Raw genomic sequence first — 19,806 nt, forward strand, 5'->3', positions numbered from 1 at the left:
CCTTGCAAAGTTAAAAACTTTGTGCTTTATTCACGGTATTGACTGTCGCAAAGCTAGGCTCTATTGCTAGTCCCATCTAAATGAAAAGTAAAACAAAATCTGCCATGTCTTTTTTCCTTTTGGGTTGATATTTCATAATTTTTACGTTCCTTTTAGAGTTTCCCTCTGCTCCATTGCCATTTGTTTTCACTAATTTAATGAAAAGCTCTGTAGTAGCTCTTCATGGGAGTTTATTGTTGGTAAATTCATAGAAATGTTGTATGCTTTGTAAGCTTCAATGGAAGAAGGTGCAGAAGGGGATGAGGGCATTTGTAGTGTTTGAGAGTGTTTCTAAAGGCTGCAGCAGCACAAGAAATGATGATGTGGTTTTCTTCTAAAAATTTTCTTTTTAGTATTTCAAAACCAAATATGGCAGCTGTGAACATTTTTATAGGCTACTGTTTGGATAGTACATTTTCTTGTAACTTACTGGACTTTTTCAGGCAATTTTTTTGATAGTACAAAAAATTCATCCCATGCTATCCTGGAAACCTGCCTTGGGTCTGTTGTAATCTTTCTCTTTCTTTTTTCCTTAGGAAATTTGCTACAAGACCCTATTGCTCCCACCAACTCTACATGTCAGCATTATGTCTGCAAAACGTGTAAAGGCAAGAAGATGATGATGAAACCGTCATGTAGCTGGTGCAAGGACTACGAACAGTTTGAGGAGAATAAGCAGTTAAGCATCTTAGTGAACTGCTATAAGAAACTCTGCGAATACATAACGCAGACTCCATTGGCACGAGATATTATCCAAGCAGTTGATTGTTCTGCAGATCTTCTGGCTTTGCTCAAAGATGGATCACCACTCCATGAAGAGACGGAAAAATCTTCTGATACAGCCTTGGCTTTGTGTTTGACACATTCCCCAGTACCTTCGACCTCAGAACTCACAACTGACCCTCCAGCTAGTTTTACGTCGATACCTGAAAGCACACACAACATCGATATTAGAGCTTCTGTTATCAACGGGTTGCCCAATTGTAATGGGCTTTCGGTAGATAAACTCGGAGTGAATATTCCTTCTCCCGAACACGCGAACACCATTGATGTCTGTAGTACTGGAGAGTTTATAAAAACTGAGGATATCTCTAGCAGCCTGCAGCCTGTGTGTGATACAGTGTCTACCAGTGACTTGTGTACAACAGGCATTGACATCTGCAGTTTCAGCGAAGACATAAAACCAGGAGGCTCGCTTCTCCTTAGCGTCGAGGAAGTTCTCCGGAGCTTAGAGACCGTCTCAAATACTGAAGTCTGCGATTCTAATTTGCAGCCCAGCTTGGAAACAAACATGACTAATGGCCCTTTCCTTCAGCTTTCTCCCCCACCTCTTAGCCATAACATTTTCATGTCCACAGATGCTTCTCCTCACGGAATCTCCTGTACAGCAGCGACGCCTAAGGTAGTTAAGTTAAACAGAAAGCGATCTCGATCGGAAAGCGACAGTGAAAAGGTTCAACCTCTGCCCATTTCCAGCATCATCTGTGGCCCAACACTGGGAGCATCGGCTCCCGTAACAGTGAAACAGGAAAATAAAATGTCTTTGCAGCCTATTGCAACTGTACCCAACGGAGGCACTACTCCCAAAATAAGCAAAACTGTGCTCCTGTCTAACAAAAGCATGAAAAAGAATTTAGAACATGCTCCTAAGAAATCTCACCCGAAAGCCAAACCGGGGGTGCTGAAAACAAAAGACAAAGCAAAGGAGAAAGTTCCTAGCAGTAACGTTATGCCAGGAAGCCCAACAAAAACTGTGTATAAAAAGCCACAAGAAAAGAAAGGGTGTAAATGTGGTCGTGCCACCCAAAATCCAAGTGTTCTTACATGCCGTGGCCAACGCTGCCCTTGCTATTCTAACCGCAAAGCCTGCCTTGACTGCATATGCCGTGGCTGCCAAAACTCATACATGGCTAACGGGGAGAAGAAGCTGGAGGCATTTGCAGTGCCAGAAAAGGCCTTGGAGCAGACTCGGCTTACTTTGGGCATTAATGTGACAAGCATTGCGGTGCGCAATGCCAGCACAAGCACCAGTGTAATCAATGTGACAGGGTCACCAGTAACTACGTTTTTAGCTGCCAGTACACACGATGATAAAAGTTTGGATGAAGCTATAGACATGAGATATGACTGCTGAATCTTTCTTTTCCCTGCCGTCAGGAGGGGAACTGCTACAGTTTTAAGGCAGCTATGGTTCTGTTTAACTTGCTGGAGCTCCTGCGTTTAGATCACTTGTATCAAGTGTTTTTCATTGCTATGTTATGTGTATTAGTGTCTGGGAAATAGTTGCAGATAATGGAGGAGTTACCCTAAAACTGTTTTTAGTTCTTACAGCACCTCATAGTTTGAGATCAATTGCTGATGTAAATGATTTTATCACAAGGTCTTTGGCAAGGAATACATTAACCTCATTGTACTTGGTCATGCTTTGTGCTCAGTCAAAGCTTCTGCTTAAATGTAGAGAGGTGGTATCTAGTTAGTCCATCTAAACTGTGCTAGATATGGTGTAGAAGAGTAATTATTGATTAGTTACAGTCACCATCACTAGAAAATCACCTGATATTCTTGTAGGAAAGGCAGCGTTGAGCTGGAGCATACAGTCCAGAAAGAGTAGATAATTTCCTGTGGGGAGAAGTGATTATCTGCTCTATGGAACAGTTTAAAACTAAAAAAGTTTAGTAATACGTTTAGGAAAGTAATAGCCCAAAAAGCAGCTCTGTCTCCGCACAAGGGCCAGGACGATCAGCTGGGTACATGTGAATGTCAGACTGCTGACTTGGGTACGCCGTCCCCGTTAACAGCATCACTCGTCTGTTGGGTTTTTTTGTTTCCTTGACAATTCCGCAGGTCACGTTCCCGATCAGTTATGCCCTCTGTGCCACCTCCGTTTGGTTGACATGTTACTGTTTTGGCTGGAGTGAGAAGATCACTTGTAGGCAAAGAAGACTCAAGTTTTATTAGCACCATTATGTCCTCCCCCACCCCATTCTGATTTTACTGCCGTTGCATCTAGAGAAAAGAGAGGGGTTTGTGGGTTACAGAGAGACTCCCTGGCTGGTATTCCTGTGCGTACTGCCAATCAGTGCCTGGGGTACACGGAGTCTTCTACAGCAGTTGCAACCATTGGGGATTTTGGTTTGTTTGGGTTTTTTTAAAGCTTGTATCACAGGAGACCTGGGACCCATCCCCTCGAGGATCGTTCTTTGCTGACAGGCATCTTTCAGCTGGGGCAGAAAATCAATCGCTATCTAAGGTCAAATATTTTGGATGTTTGTTAGACAGGAAAAGCTATAGAACTCACTCCACCCAGAATCGATCTCGTTTTTCCCTAATACATTGAAAGTAGTTTTTGAAGGTTAGTGCTTTTCACCCTGGGCTGAAAGGCTCTAAAAGAGAAAACTAACACAAAGTTGTCAGAGCTTATCTCGCAAAGTGTTAAAATGAAAGCGCCTTTTGTAGGAATTCAGCTTTATGCAGAAATAGTTTATTTCAGCGTAATCTCTAAATAAGAGTACAAGCGGAGGAATTTAGTCTTGCATTTAGGGCTTCGTTGGCAGCCTAAAAAAGTCGGATTACTTTGTGAAAGCGGAAATTTCTCCTCTTTGTATGATACAGCACAAATTAAACATGGGCTGACTAGAACACACACCATTACCTTCTAATTTAAAAGGCAATTCCTGTTTCAACAGCATGTTAAATAGTATGTGAATTTTTTTAGTTACTTTACTGCTTCCATCTTTCCTTTTATTCATCTGATGAACGCTGCAGTGCTTTCTGAGCTAACGTTAGGTGTATTTTGATTTGGCACAAAGCATGTACAATGATGGTTCCTCACCTAAGAAATAAGCAAAAACCTTTGGACACAAATGACACCTCCTTTTGTTTTGTAGTGTACCATGGTGTCATTTCCTGTGAATGTGGTCGATCTTTTTGTTGGTTTTGGTTTGTTTCTCCCCCCGTCTTTTTTGTGGGGTGGGTAGGGTGGGGGGTTAAAGCCATAGGAAGAAAAATGTGATGTACGTGTCCAGTCTGTACTTTTTTGTTTTTGTTTTGCAAGAAGAGTTGAAAAATATTTTTGATAACGAGTAAATGGTGGAAAATGCTTCTTAGTATCCTTGTCTTTATTTGCCAACCCAAGTACCCTGTGGTTTTTAGCCCTCATGAGATTTAATGATGTCCTATTAAAATGTATTTAGTTAAACTTGTATGTGATTTTTGTGTTGACCCAGAAGGATCCTACCATTTTCTAATTTGGTGGTTTGATCATGACCTACTAATGTAAATCTGTTTATTAGTCCACTACGTGTAAGAAAAGTAGCCAAACCAGAGTCTGATTTATGGGAGTGAACTGCACAGCATGGGGTGTTTCTGAATTCTTTTGCAGAGCTGTTAAGTTTTGCTGAGATTGTTGATGGTACATTTGCTAGGACTTTCATTAAATACATAGTGTCTTTGCTCCAGAAATGTGGGAGTACTCGGAATCTTTACTATCTCACTGCTGCATTACATATGGTACCAAAAGTTGGAGAATCTAGGTCAAGTGTGTTTTGGAACCGTCGACAGGAGAGCCCTGATCATTAATGTAAAATTGCAAATGGTAGATTCAGGTTGTTTCTAAAAAAACATTTCCTTTTATGCTGCCACGTTCTTGAAATGTGTATTAAAATTCAAATTGATTTAATAAATGTTAGTTTTCTAATTCTATTTTGCAACTGCTGAGGGCATCAGTGTGGCATATGTTGAACTTGTTGTCTAAATACTACTTGGTCTGTTGATGACTAATTCTGTAATTGTTTAAATTAGGGTTGGCTCGCTTTGGTTTTCCTAACCTCCTGGCTAGTTGTTCTTGAATAAGTTGAGTAATGGAAAGGATCATAATGTTGCTGCAAATAATTGCAGTGGCTCTAGTTAGAAAAGCCTTACTTCCCAGTTTATGGCATATACTGATCTGGGACCTTCCAGCCCTGGTTGTGGTCAGAGAGAGTTGAGGGAAGGAAAACTGGAAAACTGTCCGAGGCAGCCCAGAGCAAGGACTTGCTCCCTGCCAAGTGACCGTCTGCGGCGAAGCCCTGGGGAATCGCTGACCATCAGTTCTGAGGATCTGGGAAGTTTAGCTCCAGCTTAGCTTGGGCTGGTGGGAGTTCACCAGTTGCCATCGACCCAGGAGTTCCTCCTGTGGTGCTATGGATTTGGGGAATTGTTCTCCATGTTAGCACAGAGGAGGCTGCTTGGGGATTTCTTTTCATACAGGAAGTGTGTGGTATTTCAGCTTTCTTCCCAGTCTTCTTGACGATGATGATTAACTTCCAAACTTTATTAAAATCCTGTCGTTTGCAGAGCTGCATCAGAAGGAAAAAGCAGCTGTTTGTCAGGTTTGCTGTGGGGCTCTTCCTGCCTGAAAACATGTTGCAAAGATGGAAAGAACAGAGCTGCTCCTCAAAGGGGTGGATTTTTTTATCATGTGTAGTGGTACAAAATTAGTCTAGTGCTTGTGACCATCCAGATCTGAACATGTGGAAGATGTTCTTTCAAGAAAGAGAAGATACCTAAACTGATTATGAGTGGGCAAGCTCTTTCCATGTATCACGCATCAGTGAAATCACTGGCTGGGATTAAATCCTGGAGGGAGGAGGGACAGGTAGAACAGGAGGTGAACACTTGGATCGCACTGACCTTGCTGCTCTTCCAGCAGTTCATTCATGCAGGGGATGTTCTTGTTCTGAGGCTGGTCTAACCCTGCAGTGCAGTGCCTGCAAACAACAGGGTCACAACAGACCCCTCCTCCTGGTGAACTCCCCGTAGATATTCTTGATCCTGCACAAGTTTTAAACCATTATCACAAACCGAAGAGGCAGGTAACAGATGTTTCCTTGCGCAGCTGCTTCCACTGGTGTCATTGTGTCAGCTTACAAGCTGCTCCCCTGCAAGCACCGTAACATTTTGTAGTGTGAGGAAAAAAACCCCTGTAGATGCACGGTGTAGCGGCAGTCTGAAGTAAAACCTGAAAAGCCAGCCTTCCAGGGCAGGTCCTTCTGGCACAGCAAGGAGCTGCTTGTTCACGGAACTCTGATAGACTTCCAAGAAAAAGCACTTACAGATGTGGCACATGAATGTTGCAAAGATTCTGGTGTGATCCAGAATAAAAGCATCCACCCCCAGACTTTTTTAATGTATTCAATTTTCATATGAATTATATTTATAAAACTACTTTCCATTGCTAACTGACTCTCTGAGAAGTGAAACAGAGCAGCTTTGTATGTTACAATCATTCCAAGTAAGTGGTGGGGCTGATGGAATTCTCTAAGACAGGTAGACAATACTGTTTAAGGTAGTACTGGTAATGTCGCAAGCGCATTTTCTTTGTGTGGTCTTAACTAATTTTTCAAATGGAGGGGCCTCTCATATTTTGAGGAAACCCCAGGGTCACCACTGAAACGCGACTGTGCTGTATACAAATTGAGGCGCAGCAGAGACGGCTGCCCTGTCAGTCTCGCAGATGAAGTAATATGATGATACAGTGATTAAGCTTGAGCATTTGCATATAAGGAAATTGGAAAAGGCATTATCCTTTTCTTTTGACTTTTTTTTTAAATATACTTTTTTTCTCCTTAATTCCACTTGCAAAAGATCCAGGAGATACCGTATTTTTCCCAGAACAGGTTAGAATGAGAGAGCTTGGCATTCTGGTAATTCACCACAAGGGTAGTGCTCTGTGTTGAGGATGAAGATGTGAGGAAGCGGTCAGACTGCTTTTTTCCCTGGGATTTTTGAGAAGAAAGCATGAAGTTTTGGCCTTGGCAGGCTTGCTGGCAGGTATCTGGGTGGTGCGAGCTTAGCAGTAGCAGGGAAGGCAATTCTGGGGCAGCGGCAGATGAAGTGATCAGTAATGCTTTACCCCACCACTAGGAGACAGGTTTTGCTTTTTAAATTCAAAAGTCCTTTATTTGCCAAAAAAAAGGAAAAAAATACAAAGTAAAAATACAAAGATAAAACCATGCCAGCACAAAATGTCTCCAAACTACTTTTTAAAAGTATGAGAACCTTTATTGTTAAATATTCAGTTTCTAAAACCATCACCCCATGGTATGGAGAAGAGATTAGAACAAAAGGGTATAACAAAAGCAGTTATATTTTTTCTCACAGCGGCTCATGCTCTTTATTGAGGTTCATTTTGGATTGCATAGACCTAAGATTCTGCAATTTAGAAATGCCGTACTCCAAAAATACATACCATTAACGTGATGCTTCAGTTTTTTCGGGTTTTTTTTGGCCTTTCAGGCCTATTCTGTTTCAGTAAGTAAGCGCAGTGCCTTCGCTAGAGCAGGCCGAGTCAGCTTTCTTAAATCCTCAGTTCAGGAGCACAGGAAGGTTTTTCCGCAATGTTTTTTCTGTAAACCTGAGGCTGACTGGAATTTTTTTTTTTTTTATTTTTGCTGTCCGTGTCTGTTTTGCAACAGTGCCGCGCGGTGGCAGGCAGGCAGGCAGGCACAGGGGGAGCCGTGCCAGGGCCCGAGCTTTGCCCATGAAAACAGTAACGTCGCAATTGCTACCGAGATTTCACAAGGAAAAAAGAAGAAATCAGGCTAGTACCATTCCAGCAGTAATGGCACGTGGTTGTATCGAGCCACATCTCCAATCTTAGTACTGCAGAGAGAGAGTATTTGTGAATATAACAATGAAAAGCAAGGGCTTTGTAAGGATATAAGGACTTCATTTTGCTAGACAAAAGCAGACCAGAAAGAACAAACACAAACAGTTTTGTTTTTTTACCATGCAAAACTGGATTTTACTTTTCTGACTACTCATAAGGAAAAAGAATCCAGTTCACAACAGACATCAGTCTGAGCTGGATTTACAACGAAAAATGCATGATCTGTCTTTGAAAGTATGCAACAGCTAGAGTGGCACTGACAGTTGGGGAGGGGTGGCCAGGTCGGAGTGATGTGGATTCCTGCAAGTTTTCTGTGCAGTGATTCTTGGGTCTCTTCACTCTGGAGACCTTGCTGACCTCAGACGCTGCGGTGTGTTGCAGCTGAGCATGTCCTGATGTCTGTAGTCACAAACATCCTTGTCTTCTTTTGTTTTGACCACCCCAGAAAGAAAAGCTATGCAGGACCTTGCTCACTTATTGCAGATTTGGAAACCTCCGATCAAGAGAAGCTGTGGACAGGATGAAGTCACAAATGGGGTGCAGAAAACCTCCTTTACTAATCCATATGTGGCTGCTGAATTACGGTTATAGTCCATCATGGGCTGCATCTGCTTCCCAACACACACCTGGTCCTTGAGAACAGGGCGGCACTTGCTCAACTGGCGAGTCCTTGAGTCCTTCATCTAACTCCCTCCTCCCGTGAGAAGGAAATTGTGCATTCCCAGTAATATATATCCTTCTGGGGAAAGGATGTTGCTCTGAACTCCCTTAGGGAGGAGGAGAAGATGCAATATATGGAGAGGCTGTAGAATCACCATCTATGGAGACTCTTCAGAACTCAGCTGGATGAGGTCCTAAGAAACTTTCTCTTACTTTGATGCTGCCCTGTTGTTGAAGAAGAATGTCTGGAGACTTAGGAATGTCCCTTTCAACCTGAATTATTCTATTATTCTGTGTGGCGCTAGGGGAGCTTCTTTTCTCTGTGGCGTGAGGGCTATCTCAGGTTAAAACCTTACAGAGACAATCACTTAGTTATTCTGGAATAAAGCTTTACGTAATTGGCAAACTGGGCAGTCCAGTACTGCTGCTCAAAGAGTTGAAAGCTAACAACGGTGAGGTGACATGAAGGTTCAATTTCAGCCTAGAATTAGGTCAGGTTCTTTTTGTTCCTTTGAGGACTCTTTGTCTTTGGCAAGATGTAAAGTTTTCACCAACTAAAAGGCCATGCTGGACCTGGGCAGTGAAGAGAAATAGGAAATGGCTTTCCTTAGGCTCAATCTGGTAAAAAGTGGACGGAGCTGGTTACAATTAGCGGTTGTGGGACTTCCACCCCATGTTCATTTCTGCAGTTGTTTCTTCTGCAATTTTGCGTTTGGGCACTCATCCTCAGTACAAGGTCATAGTGATGACGGAGATGGGCTTCAAACACCCTAGTGCTGAACAGAGACACTCTTGTGTGCTTGTTGCATTTAAAGAGGCTTATCATGGTTTGGTTAGAGTGCTCCCTGCTTACATCTTTTATTATGGAATGGAAGTTACCTTGCAGTGCCTTTGCTAAGAACCTGGACATCTAGAAGTTTTCCAGATATCAAATCCAGGATCCTGGGTGTGTATATGCATCTGGATAAAACAGCAGCTTTGTTCAAGAAAAAGAAAATTCGTCTCCAAACCCATTACAACTGGAAATGCCTCGCTTTCAGATTTTGATCCTGAGGAGAGAGTTACTAACCTCAACAATGCAGCCGTACATCCCACCAGGCCATCGGGAGGCAGGTGTTACGCTTCAAAGGCTCCTGGAAAAGTTGAAGCTGCATTGTAGTGACCAGTCAATTATTTACTTGGTTATTAACAGCTCAGAGGTATCATCTAGGGATTAATATTCGATTGTGCTACTGTCTCTAGCTACAAAATGCACCAGGCTAATAGCATGCACGTGTAATACCCAAGTCATCTGGTCACTGCACGGGTTCTGCCTTCAGCGCAGGCACAGAGGTGCCCGCTTGGGGATGGGATCCTGGTCTTGGCAGTTGTCTCCCAGGTCCTCTGGCAGGAATGTCCTGAGGAGGCATGGCTTGAGATTCATACAGTGAGATAAGAGGAAATACAGCATATACATACCAACCAAGCATTATGTATCTGGGCACAGTTATGACTGTTGAAATAAAACATGACAGCTGAAACCTGTCCCAAGCTGGAGAAGGTAAGTGCCAGCTGTATTTGTGTATCTACGATGGCTAAAACTGGGGACGGGTAGGAATATGTTGTAATCACCTCTGTGCTGAATCACAGGCAGTTGTTGGAAAGGAGGAACAGCTCCAGCAGCAGAGCCTATGCTAGTACTAGAGATGCCAGTTGTGCTTCTGTGGGCAAAGTCAGTTTAATTTTGCACTTAAAGTAAGAATTCATTAGTTGCAGCATTTCCTCTCTGAGACCAAGGCCTACTTTACAGGTGAAAAATAAATTTTTGGCAACATCACAGACTAATTCCTTTACCTTAAAAGATCTCTCTAGTAACAGAAATTTAGCACACAGTCAGGGTTGGGTTTTCTTTCTCATTATCTCAACTTGGTCTCTCGGAGAAGGCCACAGGTTAGCAAGACGAGAACAGAACACAGGGACCAGACAAAGAGAACACAGTGCACAGGAGATGCAGCGCTTTCAACACACCAGCTAAACAGCAGCTGTCTTTTCCGGTAAAGGTGCTAGTTACAGAGACAACACTAGCCTGAGGAAGATCCTCTTATGCACAGAAAAATATGTAGAAATCTTAACTACATCTCCAATTGTTAGAGGAAAATTACATCACGTAGTTCTTTAACTGTCCACAGATTCATACAAGTAAAGTACGTCCAGTATCAGCGGTCAGGGCTTGTGGTTCAAAGCACAAAAGGCTACTTCACTCTCCTACCATGCAAGGATGGTGCCTTGGTTTCCAGGACAATAGGAAAAAAGAACAAAACAAAATAAAAAAAAAGTCTTCATTGTGACTTGCATTTTAAAAGATTTCTAGACATACATTTAAGTTAGTTTGGCAGCTCTTCTGTCACTCCTAGTATGAAGTCAAGGGGGCAGAATGGCACAGGGCTGAACTGACTGAGAAACAACCACTGCAGGAGTTGCATGCAGTTCTTACAGTTAATCATAAGATGCTGGCATTTATTGCACATCTGGGGACATAACAGAATTTATATATAAATGAAACAAGGTGCAATCACCATTTTTAATGAGTGTGCACAGTAACACATTGTAAAATGCCTTTTTATAGAAATTATCTTATTTCCGTTACACAGGAAGGAAAAAAAGGGTTCTCAAGTTACAGTGTACAAAATAAAGCACATTGCGCCAATGACGGATTTAAGAAAAATCCCTAAGTGTCTTGGGACTGAACACTATCCAGTTTGAAAGATATTGATTACAGGTCTTCCATTTCTCTATGCTGAGAGATCTGAGATAACTAGTTTGTCTGACTTGTCTCCAGTTTCAGGGGGAGATAAGACTTCATCTGTGTCATAGTCGTCTTCAAATGATCTGCAAAGATAAAAGGTATGTCTTTAAAAGTTGTGTTTTGGGGAAAGCGTTTTCAGGTAGGTTATGTCAGCGGCTACTAAACCAGCTGGCTAAAATACAGCAGCATGCAAGATGTTAACCTCGAGGAGGATATTCATAAGGCATTGAAAACAGTGCGGTAGTAATCCATGTTCTGACAGTTGACATGACTTGATGCTCCCATCCTCATTTTTAAGTTCTGGACAATTTTCACTGGTGTTCAGCATTACAAAATTTCAATCCAGGTTCAGTGATAATCAGCAGTAACTCACAATAACCTTAATAGTTCAGTGTAAAATCAAGTCGTCCAGCCACATGTCCAGGCCCTAGAGGAGGTACGGTTTGCTCAAAAACACCTGCTTTCCAAGGAATCTTCTGGCTTAGGATATGTTTTGACATCCACAGAAGAGCAATTGTAGTCTTGCTGTCATATTTCTCTCTCACTTGGTTTGAAGTTAATACCCAGGTCTTTGCATTTATGGCCCAGGGAGGCTTGGCTGTGAATTCTCAGCCTCAGCCAGTTGCACTACTGGGGCTGGTTGGGTTCTGTGCTCTGCATCAGAGGACACCACTTTGGGGCTCTCATCCTATGTCTGTTTCTGAGAAACTGCACTTTTAAGATGTCTTTCCTCCAGCCTCAGCACACTGCATGTTAGTTTCTCAGGGTTCCCAAGAAATCAAAATTCTGCCTTTGTTCTGAAAGCAGCGCTGCTTACGTTGCAGCAGGTGTTCCAAGGGTGAGCACAGGAATAGCTCTAGTTTGTTCAGTGAACTGTTCCACAAGAAAGGTTAACTCCTTTGATACCCCAGCGTGGGTGGTGCCACGATAGAATTGTCTACCACTTCTTGAGCTGTTTTTCCTTTCACTAATCCATATGTAGGCACAGCAAATCCTTGGGAGTCTGCCAGTACATATGTCCTGCTGTGGGGAGGATTCTATGCTGTAAGTCTGGTGATCCCTACATGAAGAAGAGACAGACAGCACAGAGATCTTCCTGGACAACATTTTTGTCTTTTCTTCCATAAAGGAAAGCACCTGCTTAGTAGCTCTGTCACCTTCTGGATCCTTGCGTAAGTGGGAGAAGGGAAACAACAGTCTAGATCCTACACCAAGAGCTATTCTGACCATGCAGGTGAGGATACCAAGAAGTACAGAAGATGCACACTTCTTGCTGAAGTGGTCTCTGTTGGAAGCCTGCGTGGCCCTGCCTCCCCGGCACTCCCCACCTGGGAATGGACTGCGCATGTTGGTGTGTGCCTCGATTTCTCTAATGTCTCCTTGGTTTAACATGATGCAGCTGAGGAAAACTTCTGTTTCCATTTGAATGCTGTTATTAAGAATGTTCCTTTTATATCCCCCTTTTTCTTCAATTTTATGAACTGCTATTAGCTTTCTTCCCTCTTTTCCTATACATGGAATGTGACCGCTTTCCTATATTAGCTTTGCCAAATCTGCTAGCACTTGGAGCTTCATTGGAAATTTTTTCCAGTGCCTTTTGCTTCTGGACTAAACCTTCTGATGTCTGCTTCAAAAGGTGCTTCCCTTTGTCCTTTTCCACTTCATTCTTTTGCTTGTTCAAGCTCAACAGTGCCTGCCTTTCCCATCTTGGAAAAAATGCAAACCTTTATGGCTAGGAAGCATCCAAGGGACAGGTTTTCCACAAGATTAGTACTAAAGATAATCACATTCTCTCCTTCCAGGCCAGTTTCAAAACTTCACAGGTGCATGGACTCATGTAGATTTTACACCCATTCCTCAAGACTCAACCTTGGCAACTCTAGATGATTCAGAGAAGGCAAATTACCCCAGGAAATTCTTTGTCCTTCCTCTGGCAAATGCATATTTTGTCACTGAGTGGCTCAGTAATGTCCTTCTTTCCCCCTTTCCTTTCTCTATGCTGCTGGGTTTATGAAAGGGAGAAACTGAGCCATCAGCCAGCTTGAGGGAGGCAAGAAGAACAAGCTAAGCTTCCTAAACCAACATCATCTGATCCCATGTCTCTGTCCCAACTATTTGCCTCTGAGCAGGGTTGGTGTGCATTGTGGCCTTTGTCCTTGTTGGCTCGGGTGAAGAGGATTCTCTCCTATCAGCGGCTGATAAAAGATGGCCTCTTCCTTCTTACTTCCCTGCCTATGGAGAAAGATTTTCTTTCCATGAAGGCAATTGTGGCTTCCCTGTACGTCAGCTGGCTGAAACTGGTTTCTGGAACTGTGAACAAAGCAGTTCTGCCAAGCAGGCCATAGCATGGACTGCAAGAAAGGGTTTCCACAAACCAATGCTTGTATCTGCACAAAGAGCTCATGTCAGCCAGATTCAGCTCTTGGTTCTGCCTTCAAAAAAAACAAAGTGTGTATATATTCACCAGGGAACAGAGTCTCTTAATTGAATCTCATTCATGGATGTATGAAGCAGAGCATGGCTGAGAAGTGTTCAGATCAGCTTTCAGTGGAACATGGTGCTTCATTGCTGTTTTGAGCAAGACAACACCTTTCTCTTATTTTTGGTGACTGTAGGTGCCAATGGTCACAGCATCCTCGAAGTTGCTCTGAGTATCTTACTATGTCTTGAGATTCCTCTTCAAAGAGCAGTACTCTCTCACGGGCAAGCCTGCAGACAGTTAGACAGACACTGCCTGGTTTTAGAAACCTTCCATCCAGAGGGCTAGGTCACAAGAGCGCTACACACTGACTAATTCATCTGTGATTGCTGAATGATGATTTCTTTCAAACGTATTAGTAACAGAAAAATCAGATTTCAGATTCTGCCAGCTAACTTAAGAGAGAAATCTTTGGGTCTCTCATAGAGCTCATAAATTATCTTGGTTTTGTCCCTGCTCTCTGTTTCTCTCATCCTCAAAGGAAAGCAGAAATAATGTATGTGCAAAACCTCAATGCCTGTTTCTGGCAAATTTGTCTGGGCATCCAGCTCTTTGTTTTTCTTTTTCCCTTCCTTTTTTTCCTGCGTGGTCTGTTGCTATGCTGCACAAATGAGATCTAATCCTGCTGCCATGACTACAGAGCTTTTCAGGGGCTCTTAAAAGCAAGCAGCAAGGTTGCTGACATGCTCTTTAGAGGAAGACACAGAGCTGTTTCAAACAAGACTTCAGAAATCTGGTATCACTTGCCCCTTTTCCTCTGATTTTGGCGAGTTTGGGGATTCATGGTCCTGCAAAGCCTTTATGGCAGACCTCCTATTTCTTTCCTGTGCTGAGGACACAGGTGTTGCAGAGCAGCGGCAGGGAAACAGCAGTTTTATCTTCCATCCTGTGTTACCTCATCTTCCATTGTGAAGGCCACAGAAAGGCAAGGCAGCTCAAAGGAGATGAGGGAAGAGCCCATAGCTGTTTGGATGCACATCACAGGGAGAGAGGAAAACAGAGCTCTCAATAGCTTTGCAAATCTCTGTGGCTAATTAGTAGGTGCTACTGTTATCCCAAGCACTTTCAAGTGTGGGAAGTTCTGAAAATTACACAATCTTCTCAGTGGTCTTACTTGGTTGAGTAAGTGGCTCTGAGTAAAGGCTCCACAAATACTGTTCAAGAATGGATGAAATCCTGAATCATGCAAGATTACCATGGGGTAAGCATTCTTTGGATGTTTGTTCTATTAACCTGCAGACTTCCAGAGAAATATTCCCAAGAAGATACTAACACAGACAGAAATCTAACAGTTAATTTCACTTAGTTTCCATTAGGAGCCTTTGCAGCAAGCCCTTGTGGACAGAGAGGTTCTGGAGCAACTGCTCTGCCTAAATTCATTGATTCTAAGGATAGTTGGAGTGTCTGTCTGTAATTTTATAGAAGGCTGCACAAATGAGTGTAGGTATTGCAGAAAATAACAGTGGTTTAAAGAAAAAGTCTCAACAAGCTTAGTAAAAGAATGGAGAAGTTGAAACACAGACTAATAAGAATACAGAGTTGGGCAGAAAGCAAAATTGTTTGACTAAAGAAAGTCTTTGCTAGGTATAATAAATCTAACAGAGCTACAGCTTCTAATCTATGATCATGTGACATGGTCAATACATGGCCAAGACCAGCAAAAGTCAATTTGATGTCTTTTTTTGTATGGCTGCTGGAAGAAAAAGGCTTTGTCCTTTTTCCAGCTATCTTTACGACTGCAGTGTGTGTAGTCGATTCAAATGCCGCCCACAAAGAAGCCTATTGTGACAAATCCACAAATCCACCACTCTTACCTTCTGGAGCAACTGTTTTCAGGCTTCACATGCTTCAGTGTTGAGCACAAACACTAAGTCAGCTAACCCACCACCCCTGTTAAAAGCGGCATTGACGTGCTCCTACTAAACCTTGGTTGGAGCCAAACTGTGGCCCCCTTGGGCAGCACAACGCCTCTGCTTACCCTTCTTGCAGCTGTTCGTTCCCAGACTCCTCAGCCACAAGAATCTCGTACTCTTCAGCAGCGTACCTGTCCCAGTCAGAGGGTTCAGGGCCATCATTTTCAATGTCCTAAAGAGATCAGACAGTCAAGAGAACTATGTCCATACCTCTCTACTGCAGGTGTAGATATGTGAAAGAGTAATTCTAGGAATGGTAAGCAACTGTATGGAAACAGCTAGTCAAAAATGGCCTTAACTGAAAGATTTGATATTATCCTAAGCTTTTAGCACCTGCACATAAATTACTGTGAAAAAATATATCCCCTGGTCTATAAAGCCCAGCGTGCGACCTGAACTGCCAACAAACTGAGCCTGCTTCATTTCAGAAATGCGCAACATTAATAACAGTACATTTTCTTTGCTCTGGCTCAGCAAGCCCTGCATCTGTGCACTCTGTAACTGGTTAAAGAATTTAGTTATTTAAAATCTTTATTCACATGTTAATTGTAACTGATCTTTTGAGGAACTCTTCAGAGTTTGCTAAGTTTAGGAAAGTTTGAGGAAAGGTTACAGAATAACATCCTTACTATAAACATTTAGCCCTCTGCCATTTACGATAAGATGGGGTAAGTAAGTTATCCCCCTGACCCCACTTGACTGCTCTTATGATGATCCAGTTCAAACAAACAAACAAAAGGTAGGTTGGTTCTGGCTTGGGATATATTTAAGCCTTGAATCATGGAACCACAAAGTTCCTCTTACAGGTTACGTGGGAACAGCTGGGAGGGAAGCAGAGCTGGTTTTGGCACCCCCTCCACTTTAATCTACTTTGACCAGATAAGAGCGTTCCGGGAGACAGTCTTTAAGCTGCAGTCACATCTGGTTTCAGTGGATATGCAAGGAGAGCCAAAAGTGAGGGACTGTACACTGACAGCTGACAAAAGTCAAGTCTCTGAAAATCCAACAGCTAGCGATGAGCAGCAACTGCAGAAAACAAATCTGCAGTCTATTGTATTTTCTCTGCTTGGTAAGAAAGGATGATGAATGACAGTGCAAGCGGGCTGATAACCAGGCACAATCTGCAACACCCAAACCTTCCACCCAGGCTGTTGCCCGTGCGGCCTGATGACAGAGCTGTGCTGTAAAGGAGGGCTGTCTCTCTGGTTCTCTTTAGGCTATGGGGAAATTGCTAGTGCTGTTTTAAGGATCAGACTCCAACTCAGATGTTTAATGAATCTTCATATGTAGGTGACTTATTTACAACTGAAGCTGCGCAGAGGGTGGGAAGAAACAAGTGGGATGTTAAGTTCTGAATCTCACAGCTCCTTTTCAGTTCCAGGTTCCCTTCCAGTGCAGCTGAGCCCCCCTCTTTCAGCCTGCTGAATCGGTGCAACTCAGCAGCTTCTGTTAATTCTCTCTAGAATCACACGCTGCACTGCACTGCTGGATCAGTGATGGCAACCAAATCATAGACTAGCAGTGCAACTTGTGCTGGAAGACACCCAGGAGGTCTCTAGTCCCAGCCTCTGCTCAAATCAGGGTTTGCTATGAGGTCAGATCAGGTGTGTCAAGGTTTTGTCCAGTCAAATCTTGAAAATCTCCAAGAATAGAAGCTACATAACCTCTCTGGGCAACCTCTTCCAAGTGTTCGACTGGCTTACTTGTGAAAGAGGTTTTCTTCTATTCAGTTGGATTTTCCCTATATCCAGTGGCCTTCCAAAGATGGGTTTGAGAAGGCCTGTATTTAGAAATAAAAGTGATTTATACCTTTTGCACTGCAAAGGGATCCCTCTGTTCATTGTCCAGATATTTCTCTAAATTGAAGAAGGTGTTGTAGAACACATGAGCCATTCTGCACCTCTTCAGGTCTCGCAGGGTTACTCTTCCTACAGGAAAAACCAACACGTTATTGTACCACTGAATTCTTACTTAGAGATTGGACATGTTCCTTGTTAGTCTTATCAAAGTTTTAATTATAACACCAGTATGCTGAAATATTACAAAATTCCTCCCCAAGTCAGTAAAAATTTCAACATTATTTAATAAGTGGGTATGTTTACTAGGCTTAAATCTAACATACCTATGGAGGTCTTTCACATTGTCCTGGTTTAGCTAAAAACCCAGTTCTGTTTAGTGATTTTTACTTTCCAGTTTAGTCTCTTCTAAAAGGCTGCACTTTCTGAAATTAGCAGCATGTTTTTGCAGACAGTGCCTGCTACTGGCAGTGATAACACCCGATGTTTACAGTCACTGCCTGGGACTGGTGGTAAGAAAGGCTCTTGCTTATACTTACTGCTACAGTGACCAAGGCCACTGCTGGCTCTTGTGTGCCACGCTGGGGGTGCCGGGTAGTAACAGAGGTCACAAGGAAGTAAAAGGTTGCACCTTCGGGACAGATGACCAACGAGAGTATTCCATCCCATATACGTCATATTTAGTATAAATTGAGTGATCACGGGAGTTTCGCTCTTTTTCTGCAACAGCTGGTGTGCAGAGAGGACTCCATCTGACCTCCTGCTTTTGATCCGGATCCTGAGTTCCCGCATCCAGCTCCCACCGCCGCTGAGCCTGGGGCTTCCCCAGTGCCTCCTGCTCTGCAGCACCAGTGGGGATTGCTATCGGGGGAGGGAGTCAGGTTTGATACCGGGCTACTATCTATAGTTGTATATAGTTCTTTATTTTTATCTTTTCACTATTATTTCCATTATTGTTTCATTAAAGCTGTTCTAGTTTTTCTTCTCTAACCCGTAAGTCTCTCTGCCTCATTCCCTTTTTCTTGTTGTTTTGAGGGAGGAAGAGGGGGTTAGAGAGCGTCTGTCCATGTTAGTGGCCGGCCCAGCCCTAATCCCTGACACACATTCACGTGAAACATAAAAGAATGTGAATGAGGGTGGTCCTGTTTCATAATCTAGACTGTTAGCATATCCCACAGCTGTAATACACAAGACTTGTTGCTTCAGATCCAGCAAGTTAATTCACAAGGTCGCTTGTTTTATGTTATGCTCCTGATACATCATGTTATGGCACAAGAGCCACTGTTGTGACTTTGATCTTGTGCAGTAATTTCAGCCACATGATTCTAACACAAAGCTTTACCTATAGATGGGTTTCACAGTGACATTACTTTCTCAATCCAACAGAGATCAAAGAGAATGGAAACTCCTATTAATCAGGACTTACCTTCCCTCTCTGGCTTAACAAGATCAAGCATCTGACACAGCAAGTCATGAAATGGCAGTGGTTCTATGCCCATCACTTCCATCCGCTCACACTGCTCCTCATAAAAGTACTCCAGTTCATACATGGAGAGCACTCCATCTCCATCCAGGTCCATGCACCGAAACCAGTACTCAATGCTAGGAAAAAGACACAGGACTTGTGGAAATGTAACATTGCACCAGGAAATCCACACAGCAGAGACTGCAGCAAGACACTTGCAGAAGTTTCCAAAGCAGTTACCTCAGGAATATCAGTATTTTGACCATCTTAATGGAGTACCTGCAGAAGAATTGCCTTATTAAGGTGGCTCAGTAGAAATTGCTGACTACTGTCCCTGGCATTCAAATGGTGAATTTCAGCGCAGCTCAGACTGTAGGATAATGGAAAATCAACCAGATGCCACCAAAAATTACAGTGCAGAGAACTATGGATCGAACTCTGCAAGTCTTATTCAGCAAGGCATCCTCTAATGCTCTTCTTCCAGAGGCTGGCATAAAACCAGGCAGGAAAATATCCTTTGGGAAGGATCAGGACACAGGCCAACACTCAAGAGCACCTCCTGTTTAGTCTCATAGGTGGCTTGTGAGCACAGTCACGCTCATGACCTGTTTTACCTGGAAGCTGTAGCGAGTGTCCCCTGTGCTGCATCTCAACTGGCTCACATAGGTTAGAGCGTCCCTGTCTGATTCAGCAGCAAAAGATGTCCAAATACAACCAACTCTGAACCCAGGACACTGGCTGTCCCTGAGTGACCCCGGGGAGCGACGGGGCAGGCACACTACGCACTTTATACAGAAGGGCAATGCTTTCAGGCAGTTGTGCTTTACATCCTCCCGACACCTCTGGGTAGTTCAATCCTGCATTTATGAATAATTCTTCTAATTTTTACTTGTAAGATTCCTTGTCTTAATAATCGTGTGCAGATCTAGTTCAGCTCTGCACAATAGCCTCCCACTGGCTGTACCAACCAGGAGCAGGGGCAGGGTTCACAAAGGGACACAGTGAAGTTTTCCTACAAATC

At 43.1% G+C, this 19,806-nt stretch overlaps 2 protein-coding genes across 2 annotated transcripts in view; one reads left to right on the forward strand and one right to left on the reverse strand.

Annotated features, from left to right (window-relative positions):
• The first annotated feature begins 395 nt into the window (after nucleotides 1-395).
• On the forward strand, nucleotides 396-2,513 carry MSL2 (male-specific lethal 2 homolog (Drosophila)). The gene has a single exon (XM_009875538.1). The coding sequence runs from the start codon at nucleotides 656-658 to the stop codon at nucleotides 2,171-2,173; it is 1,518 nt and encodes a 505-aa protein (XP_009873840.1). The 5' UTR covers nucleotides 396-655; the 3' UTR covers nucleotides 2,174-2,513.
• Nucleotides 2,514-10,762: 8,249 nt separating this feature from the next.
• The window catches only part of PPP2R3A (protein phosphatase 2, regulatory subunit B'', alpha), a 46,004-nt gene continuing 36,960 nt past the window's right edge, over nucleotides 10,763-19,806 (reverse strand). The window contains exons 10-13 of the mRNA XM_009875540.1: nucleotides 18,747-18,922; nucleotides 17,334-17,452; nucleotides 15,590-15,696; nucleotides 10,763-11,215 (exon numbers count right to left, since the gene is read on the reverse strand). Coding sequence (XP_009873842.1) covers nucleotides 11,119-11,215; nucleotides 15,590-15,696; nucleotides 17,334-17,452; nucleotides 18,747-18,922 — 499 coding nt within the window. The 3' untranslated portion in view covers nucleotides 10,763-11,118. The remainder of the gene's footprint in view (nucleotides 11,216-15,589; nucleotides 15,697-17,333; nucleotides 17,453-18,746; nucleotides 18,923-19,806) is intronic.

Source organism: Apaloderma vittatum, unplaced genomic scaffold, assembly GCF_000703405.1.
Source record: "Apaloderma vittatum isolate BGI_N311 unplaced genomic scaffold, ASM70340v1 scaffold11118, whole genome shotgun sequence".
Classification (NCBI taxonomy): domain Eukaryota; kingdom Metazoa; phylum Chordata; class Aves; order Trogoniformes; family Trogonidae; genus Apaloderma; species Apaloderma vittatum.

Bases quoted from the DNA above. Each gene is read 5' to 3' on its own strand.
- MSL2 (XM_009875538.1), top strand. From the start codon at position 656: ATGATGATGAAACCGTCATGTAGCTGGTGCAAGGACTACGAACAGTTT.